Source organism: Bacillus rossius, chromosome 1, assembly GCF_032445375.1.
Source record: "Bacillus rossius redtenbacheri isolate Brsri chromosome 1, Brsri_v3, whole genome shotgun sequence".
NCBI lineage: Eukaryota > Metazoa > Arthropoda > Insecta > Phasmatodea > Bacillidae > Bacillus > Bacillus rossius.
The window spans coordinates 91001790-91011986 of record NC_086330.1 but is presented as its reverse complement, the minus strand read 5'-3'; the positions used below and the strand labels follow the sequence as shown (position 1 = coordinate 91011986).

Genomic DNA, 10197 nt, shown 5'->3' with positions numbered 1-10197 from the left:
CTTAGTAGACACATTATCAAATCTGTTTAAATTGTTTGTAATAATATCATAATTATTTTCCAAAACTTTGCCTAAAACAATGTTTGATAAGATGCTTGGTGAGAAGGATAGAAAAATAATTCAAAATTTTGTACCATGATCGCTATTAAATTCCTTCGTATTTATTTCATACATTTTAAATATTATGTTCAAGAATCGATTATAATATTTTTTGTTGACTAAGGAAGCCATGTATTTGAAATTGCTTGTAGGACAGAACCCCACTTATCTAAACACACGGCCCTGTTTCCTCTTACGACGGCAGCGCGCGCTCTTGTACTGATAAGACACATCTTTAACAGCTATTTCCACGGAAACTGTAGAAGCAATTGAGATGGGGCTGCTTTTAAAAACTAATTCAATTCATTGTGAACATTTTTCTCGCTTTCGTCCCCCATCTATCTTTAATAGAAAAATTTTTTTCCGCGGGTCAACGTTTTGATGTGTCAGTTTGTGAGAAATTGAATTTCATTATATTAAAAAAATTATTTAAGTAAAACCTGTACAGTTTTTGTCTTAACATTTGTTCGGTGGCGTCCTAAGGCATTAATTCACCAAAAAAAAATATCTGAAGGAAATACACATGTAGGTTTTTTTTTTTTATGTGAAACATATCGGAATACTTCAAAACAGTTCGCAGCGAATAAGTTATGTTTTTTAATTTTTTCGGACACTTAAAATATTGTTAAGTATTCAAAATAAGCATTGCCTGATGCGTATTTTGATTCTATACAATATGAAAAAAAGCTTGGTCCAAAAATTAAAATTTTAAATTTCGTTTGATATTTGGCAACAACGCACGAAGAAACAAGGACAGTGCTAACGGCAATCGGCGTGTGTTAGAGAGAGAGAGAATGCGCCCATTTGCTTCCATACTGCAATCTAAGAGTGGGATGCTCTATAGTAGTTGCCTAAGTTATACTAGGCCTCAAATGTCGACTTTAACATGGGTTAAAAGCTAGTTCCTGCGACTTATCGAGCCATATAATTAAATAATACTTCTGTACTGCAAGCTGTGGACAATAGTTTTTTTTATTTAAAAAAATCAAAGTTGGTGTGTATAATATATAATAAGTGTTGTTCTTGTCGTTTTGGCCAACTATACCACCACGTTATTCCCAACTGCTTACTTCCTTGGGCTTTAACGTTTGCCCAATACTGCCGCATTCGTTACATTCGTTAATATAATAATAATAATAACACTTTTCGTGGCCAGTCACAAATTACTTTTTGTCTCCTGGGTGTAGGTCATGCCTGTGTAATCTGTGACGTGGGTACAATTAGGGTGGGCTGAAAAAAATAAACTTTTTTATTTATAATTGCTATAGTGCGGAAAAGTTGCCTTTAACAGTAAGATGAAAAACTATGCAAAGTAATTTCAAATCGGTTGATAACTTCCGGTCGCGCATAGTGCCGAAAGTTTATATAAATTGACAACAATGGGTCATTTTTTATTTATTTTTTAAATTAACTTATACCTCTATGATGGACACCCTATAGTTTGCGATGTTTTTTTTAGGGTTGTATAAAGAAATATAAAGTCAAACTTCAATAATATTACGGTATTTATCGGTCGCGCTTTCTGTTCAAAAAGTAGACATTTTCCTCTTTTTTGATAGTTTTATTGTGCAGCTCTTCGCCCGTTATGTCTAAACAAAACGACCCAGAACTCACCACAAGGAGGTGGCTGTACATCGAGTTCCACCCACACCCTACCCAACCAACCATCCAAACATAAGTTTGCTAGGATTCAATGGTTTACTGTTACCTTTACGGGCCCTTTCTTACTTTGTACTATGTACTTGTACACATTTAAAATCAGACTTTTGGGAGAAAGCAGGCATAACTGACCATGAAAACAGTGTAGATCTGATGTATCCATCTCTTGCTTGAAAACCACACACTTTAGTTGAGGCTTCCGTGACCAGTTACACATCTCTCGACTGCTTGAGTGTGACAGGGAAACTTTTTGATGTCTCTGATAGGTTTAATTTCCAAATTGATAAGTGTTTTAATATCATCACATACTTCCCGAAGCACTGGGGGAGGATACAACAAGGAAGTACTCCAGTCAATTATGTCAACATAATCTGTAGCTTCAAAGTTAATTTTAGGTTGCATAAAGTTTCTAATAGTCTTTCCTTTAGGGGTGGTTTGTCTTGCTTTTGAAATCCTCCTATATCCAAGCTCCCGAATGTGTTGTCTGTTATCAACAATCATAGTTAACATTAAATTTTTTGGGTGTGCAAAGAATGCATTGCGTTGAATGACTGGATCAACAACTTGAAGTAAATCGTCAGACAAATACCGCGATGTTTGAATAGCTAGAAAACATGTTTCGGGCCATCAGTGAAATGTTCACTGTTTTTAATGTTGAACCATACAGGCATGTATGATTTCAAGCTGAAGTTAACTATTTGTTTCAAGTTCTCAGAATGATTGGATAAACTCATGTACCATCTAAGCACTCTGTTGGCAGCAGTTAGCCATCTTGAATGTGACAGAGGACCAGGATCTCGAACTGACAAATCCTCTGAACATTGTCCCAACTTTATTGCTATGGATATGTCTAACAAGTATTGCTGGTCTTTGCTGAGCATATTTCTGTCCACTACTGTAACCAAACAATCTATAGATCCATACCCCACCACACGAAGCAATTCACATACAGTAAGCTGTTGTCCTATAGGTCCAGAAAAAGATTTTGGCCCTCTGGTTGAACCATCTAATGACGGAAAGGAAGTTCATTGAAGTGCAGTAGACACACACTCCACTGTAGTGGTCTTCCCACGTGCACTTCTAACTGACGAATGACGCCATTCTTCCAGCCAGTGTTGGTAACGGTGCCATCGCACTCGATCACTTCTAGCATTTCAAGCGATATTTGAAGTTCAGACAGATGAGAAGTGATGCTTCGAGTAATGTCGGCTGAAGAACTCGATATAGGAGTAACATGTTCAATGTAAGTCGACTCAGGTTCCTGAATCAGAGAATAATGTTCTTCTTTTCTGCTCCTACGAAAATGCTTGGCATTTATTTTTTTGACAAATAGAGTGTCGTCTTTTCTACCATCAAAGTAAAGGCCACAAATTTCTTCGTTATAACTACTCTGCAAATCAGTCCTGACACGACTCTTTTCTCTTCTAATTTTATTATTGTCAACGACGTGATAAAAGTCTGTGTCAGTTATCATTCCAATGTTTTGTAGAACACTTGAAGCTATGGCAGCTGTCGCACTATCTTATACTCCAAATCTGTCACTGCTTAACACTGATGAGAGTTAACATGAGCGCAGTACTATGGTTTAAATTCATTATCCTCATGATCCGAATCACCAGAAGAAAGTTTCTCTGTATCTTGTGTATATTCTTCAGCTACACTGTTAGAATTGTTGGTGTCAATCTGTGTCTTGATTCGCTGGAGCTCACAAGCCTTCCTCTTGGTATGTTCAACCAACTTTCTTGTTTCATTGACGTCGAGAGCTCCAATTCTTCCCAATCCATACTTTCTTTGAAGAAATATAAATCGTAACTCAAGGGCAGGAATATTTTTCGCTTTTTCGCACGTGCAGTTAATTGAAAGTGCACATTCACAGACATCTGGTGTTTTTTTGCATGTACAATCGACAACAATAGCACATTTACAAGCAGCGATGTCAAAAAGTGAACAAGCTTTCAGTTTGAATTCGTCAACCTTTTGCTTAAATGCAGTTTTATCTTTATCACGATTGTACGACTTCCTGATGTAATAATAATCATGGTAAGCATTAATCAGCTGAACTATTCTGTAATCAGAAACTGTTGGGATAGATGCTTTCTCGTACAAACATTTAATCTTTTTTTGCTACAGTCTTGACTACACTAGAAAAACTTACACACACGTTATTTGACTGGATAGATAGCTTGAATCGCTCTTCAGAACAGCATCGGAGAATACATTCATGCGTTGGTAGTTTGCTCTGAAGAAAATCTCTCGGGTGACCAAATATGGGGCATTCAAATGCCTGTCTCGTAAATTTCTTCTTCGGCACAGCCATCATTACACGAAGTAGTGATTAAGTGTTTCATAACATTACAGTGAACTGTACTAACCAAAATCAACAGGAACCAAATTAACTGTATATCTTAAATTATCTAACACAATAACAGTATTCACGTGCACGCACCTCAAACAATACAGCACCAAAACCAGTGGCCAACTGTCAACTGACGAGTCACGACAGGCCCTGGATGGTGGCGAGAGATGTAGTGCGGCAAGGGAAATAGAGGGAGGTGTGAGCGCGGCAGTAGTTCAATGGAGGGGGTAAATGGCGACTAGAGGGAGGTATGAGTGCCTGAGTAGTGCAATGGAGGGGGTAAATGACGTCTCATTTTTAAGAAACAGTTATTATAAACGACTAACACAATTATTTGCTTAGGCAATATTTTTCATAAAATAAAAATTATTGTAAATCTGTAAGATAAGAAGCACAATGAAAGTCTGAAAAATGAGGAAAATTCCCACTTTTTGAACAGAATGCGCGACCGATAAATATCGTAATATTATTGAAGTTTGACTTTATATTTCTTTATACAACCCTAAAACAAACATCGCAACTATAGGGTGTCCATCATAGAGGCATAAGTTGATTTAAAAAATAAATAAAAAATGACCCATTGTTGTCAATTTGTATAAACTTTCGGCACTATGCGCGACCGGAATTTATCAACCGATTTGAAATTACTTTGCATAGTTTTTCTTCTTACTGTTAAAGGCAACTTTTCCGCACTATAGCAATTAACAATAAAAAAAGTTTATTTTTTTCAGCCCACCCTAGTGTACATGCTTGGTGAAGTATATAACTAATCCTCTGATGAATTAGCGAAGTCACATAGTTACTTAGTTAGTTAGTTAGATTTGTGTTCCTAACTTACTTTTTATGTAGTAAAATAATTTATACTACTATTAGATCAACCGGGCTTCAACATAAAATATATTTTATATGATGTTCAAAATAATATGTGTTTAAAACGTTCTCAATTCATATTGCGATATGATGTGTAAGCCTCTTGTGCAGCCTGTTACAGCAAAAAAATATTTAGAGTACATAGAATTTTTGTTGCATTTTAAAGAGAACATACAAACGAAGTTCTCATAGCAGCTAACCACCCCTTCCCCCCACATATGGCTTGGATTGAACAGCAAAGGAGTAAAAATAAACGATAACGCTGAGACATCTAATCACCATAAGAGCCTTGAACAAAGCTGTCGATTATGAAAAGGAACCACGACGGCATCCATATCGTACGCAGATCGATCGCTGCAGTCATGAAAAAAAAAGGCATGCCGTGACCACGTTTGATGTTATTTCTTCAGTTAACCGCTTCTAACCTTCAAGCTGGTAGAGTAACTGCGAAATCTCGCGACGTATCCCCACTCAGTGAGGGGGAAAAAAATTACGTAAAGAGATATCAAAGTGGCGCGAGCAGAAAAAAGGCACGCTCCAGAAGTTTTTCACAACGTGTTCACGAAATCCGTGCCTGGAGTTGCCTGGAGTTCTCTTGTTGTCCAGCAGAGGGCGTGGCGTCGCCGTGTGATATATACGGGGCCAGTGGACACCAGAGGACACACCGCACTCGATCTGCGCTCGGCTCTCAGCACAACGGGCAACAGCTATGATCACCGAGGTAAGTCCGCACGCATAATTATTCAAACACCGGATTAAAAAAAAAAAATAATAATGTGAGTGAGTCTTTCAGCCAGTGATGTGTAACATCTAACCTCGGTAACACGCAAATTCACGTGTTCTCATGTTGCAAATATACTTACAATACGAAATTCTAACACGAAATTTAACGTAGAGTTCTTTGAAATAATGCCGAGAGTGATAAATATACGCATTCACGAAATTACTCCAACCAAATACCATATACCGAAAGCTAAGATGTTACACATAAAAAAATCAAAATACTAAACGTTAGCATGGCCATAACTGTAAAGGAGGTGATCTGTGAGTATCGCATTATCGCATAACTTACAACGTTTTCAATGGATTTTACTAGCTTAGACTTGTAGTTGCCCTACTATCGCATTAAAAAAAAATTCTAAATTTAACTGGGCTTCCTTTCTTCTTGGTGCCACGAGGATAATGCCTCCCCCTCTTCCCCCTTCTCTTTAGACGGCCCTGATAAAGAATTCCGGTAACTTTTGAAACTGCAACAATGCGCCAACCCGGTTTCAGGTACAGGCCTACACACCTGTCACGACAAATGTTTGTCATTACATTTTAGACTCCGATTCAATATATAACATTAGTGTAATACAAACCAATCTCAATAAGAATGTCATGATTTAAGATAAATTAGCAAAACCATAGTTGAAATTTAAGTTACAGTTTGCTTTAAATAGTTGTAAACTAAATAGTTATGTATGTTCCCCACTAAGGCCCCTCTCTTAAATACTAGGGCTGGCAAAGTCTATGGCTAGGGAGTGCTAAATGATAATACTGAATCAACATTCATATTAAATGCAAAATTATCATTTTTCCCTCTATTGACACTATCATTCAAAATTTATGCGGTCCCAGCTTAGGTTGGAATGTGAATTAATAATATGAAATTGCTGAATGTACATTTTAAATACCTTTTTTAGGAACATATGCTAATATATTTCAATTATTAATAGTTTAGGACACCACGAACTTTATTAATTGGGAACACGATACAAAAGTATTACACTGGCCAACAAGATAAAAAAAATTTTGGGTGCCTAAGATTTTGGAACTGATTTTAGCTAAACTTGAGGCGTTCAATCTAAATATGAAATAAGTTTTTTTCTATCAGCTGTACTTTTTGAGATAAGTGTGAAAAAAAGAAGTAAAACCGCCTGCTTGACTCAAGCCACTTCGTCACAGGGATACCCCAGGCTGGGAATCTTCACTTCGTCACAGGGATACCCCAGGCTGGGAATCCTCACTTCGTCACTGGGATACCCCAGTTTACAAGTTAGGGACTTTTTCGAATTATGTTTTATTTCTTCAAAATTAAGTTATTTAAAAAGTCAAAAATTGTTTTGAAACTCAAAATAAAATAGAATATCACCTTAAATGGTTAAAATCGTAAAGTAATCTTAAGTTATGAGAATTAGCGTACATTGATTTACGTACTTTAATGAATAAACACTGGAATACTTCTCGTATACAGCCTCCCACTCCCTCCCTCTCTCTCTCTCTCTCTCTCTCTCTCTCTTTATCTCTCTCCTACCTGTGTCTTGTGTTGGAATAAAACAGATTCGTAAAACTAAGGCTGTAATTTCCAGTTTCATACTTAAAGCCTTATGTAGTTCAGTGTACCAATTAACTAAATAATAATAATATCCTGAAATATTATTAAAAGGTGTAACTTTTCTAAAAACCCATGCGATGTGTTACAAACAAGACAAGTATTTAAGATTGGAAAAATTTTAAACACAAAGGTTCTATTAAATTAATAATGATAATTAAAAACAAAAGTTGTATTTGTATATTTTATTTGTAAGGATGATAGTATCCGATCCGGCAAAATATAGTGTTACAAATAGCATTAGTAATATTCCAGCTGGTTAAATAATATATGATGCAAAAGTAATATGGAGATATGTAATTTTAGGTAATAAAAACTAATCAAAGTTAATAATAAAAAGATTAAAAATCAAACTAACCTATGATACGACAATAATTTTGAACGGCAGTCCTTTCCTACATGATAATTTTCTCATTTACTATATGGGCACAAATATTCGCACATGTTACATTTGAATGAGCGGAAGTTACAGTTACAGATTTTATTGAAATCCGTCTATACATATAATTTTTGTGAGGATAAATGAACGAGGTCTTAGAAAAAATAATCCTTGTTATCTGAAAAAGTTAAATACTATGCAGAAAATAATTATTAAAATATTGTTTTGTTTGCTTTAGCTGGGAACTTTTCAATCTTAGGAGCCAATGACTAGTAGAAACCATTAAAAACAACATATTCACATTTTATCATATGTTTAGAAACAATATCACCAGTTCTTTAGAAGATGCAAAACAAATAGAACACTACATTGGTCATTACACAAATAAGAAATTATCTGAGGATTGGTCCCACGTTGTTTTGCCCATTTCACCCAGTTATAAATCAATTTACTATTGAATGCCCTGTAAATAACCTTAAATGTAAATGCTCAAAATATTTTTATATTCAATTTTATAGGAAACAATCTAAGAAGTCTACCAATGGAAGGTCAAAGGAGTTTGAAAATATATTGAGAACCAAATAAAACATTATGTTGATACATTTATAGAATTCAGTAGAAAGTTTTTATGTAGGTCATTCTTATGTAATGAATGGTAGATATAAGAAATGTTTGTAGTCAATAAAGATTGCTTTTAAAGCATATTATTTGATCCAAGCGAATACCAGGAGTGAATTTTTTCAAGAAATGATTTAATTTTCTGGAATTCTTGGTTACAGATACTTGCAGTAGCACTCCTGGTGGCTGTGCCAACATACGCAGACTCAGACTGCGGTTGCCAGGACTCAAGATGGCATGATCAAGATGATGACGACCATCAGATACAGTCATACTCTCAATACAAAACATTTGGTTGGCCTGGACAAGCTGGTGCTTATGGAAGTGCATCAGCCTCCAGTTCTGCTTCATCTGCTGGCGCTTCTGGAGTAGGCTTCTACGGAGGATTTCCTGTTGGTCAGGGATACTATGGTGGTTGGGGAGGCTGTGGTGGTTGGGGAGGTTGTGGTGGTTGGGGAGGTTGTGGTGGCTCAGGAGGTTGTGGAGGTTGGGGATATCCTGGTTGGCCTGCAGGAACTGGAGCTTCCAGCAGTGCATCATCCGTCAGCTCTGCTTCATCAGCTGGTGCTTCTGGATTAGGCTTCTATGGAGGATTTCCTGGTGGTTTGGGAGGTTATGGTGGTTGGGGAGGTTATGGTGGTTGGGGAGGTTATGGTGGCTGGGGAGGTTATGGTGGCTGGGGAGGTTATGGTGGTTGTGGAGGTTGCAGTGGTTCTGGATATCCTGGCTGGCTTGGAGGAGCTGGAACTTCCAGCAGTGCATCAGCCGCCAGTTATGCTTCATCTGCTGGTTCCTTTGGAATTGGTGGTTACTCTGGGCAATATGGAACGCAGGGATTGGGATTCCCAGGACGATGGTGTGGTGGAAACCAAGTTTGGGGATGTGTTGGATACCCTCGTTGCGCATGTGGAGGATATCCTGGTTATCAAAGAGTTGGAGCGGCTACAAGTGCAGCATCATCCTCTAGTTCTGCGTCTAGCACAGCAGGTGCGGCTGGTACTGCTTCTTCATCTGCCTCTTCGTATGGTTCTTCCAGAGGTAATTCGTATGGGATATACGGTGGCTTCCACTGAGGATTCGTGGGAGGATGGGAAGGCAGCGGATTGTGTCGAGGTCCTGGAGTGTCAGGGCATCCAGTGGTTCCTCTGCTGTTACTTCTAGATCCTGCCTGGATTACCATAAGAACAATAACTGCATTCTGTTTGGAACAAATTTTACTTGTTCAAATCTGTTGCAGTTAATTCTGAAACACACCTACATTTACCAGAAGAGATATGTAAAGTAATTTGTAAATTTTTTTGAATAAACCATACTATTAATATATTGTAAAATATTATAACTATAAAAAAATTGAAGCACTTATTTAGAATGACTTTTAATTAATGTTACATTGAAAATCCATCAATTGTCCTTCAAAATGTACACACCTAGATGATTGCTAACGTTTAAGATTGATAAGGCCCATTGTAGGTTTTTCCATCTTTTTACTTTAATTCTGATTTTTAACTATTTAGCCCAATTTTGGCCATGTCAAGGTATTAATCATATTTCCTTCTTGAAACAACATATTCACTAACAGGTTTTAGTATGTAAGCACCGCGAGGAATGATAATCACATCAGTTAACGAATGTTGACTCCAACAAGTAGCCAAAGCTAAGTCATATGCCACGTTAAACCAAAAAAATTAACAAGGAAGCTTTATTGCAAGAGGTATCAAAATATTTGAAATTGCAAGATGGCGAGGCCTAATACCCTTTATTCTCGCCAGAAGAACTTGGCGCTGAAGAGTCTATGCTATCGCCTGCCGCTTGTCTGCGTTGGTGCCTGAGGGCCTCTTGGCG

General features: G+C 37.1%; 1 protein-coding gene across 1 annotated transcript; it reads left to right on the top strand.

The window, feature by feature from the left end:
• The first annotated feature begins 5570 nt into the window (after positions 1-5570).
• LOC134539838 (spidroin-1-like) lies at positions 5571-9678 on the top strand. Its single transcript, XM_063382142.1, has 2 exons — positions 5571-5705; positions 8517-9678. Exons 1-2 carry the CDS (start codon positions 5694-5696, stop codon positions 9426-9428), a joined length of 924 nt encoding a protein of 307 aa, XP_063238212.1. The 5' UTR covers positions 5571-5693; the 3' UTR covers positions 9429-9678.
• Positions 9679-10197: the final 519 nt, after the last annotated feature.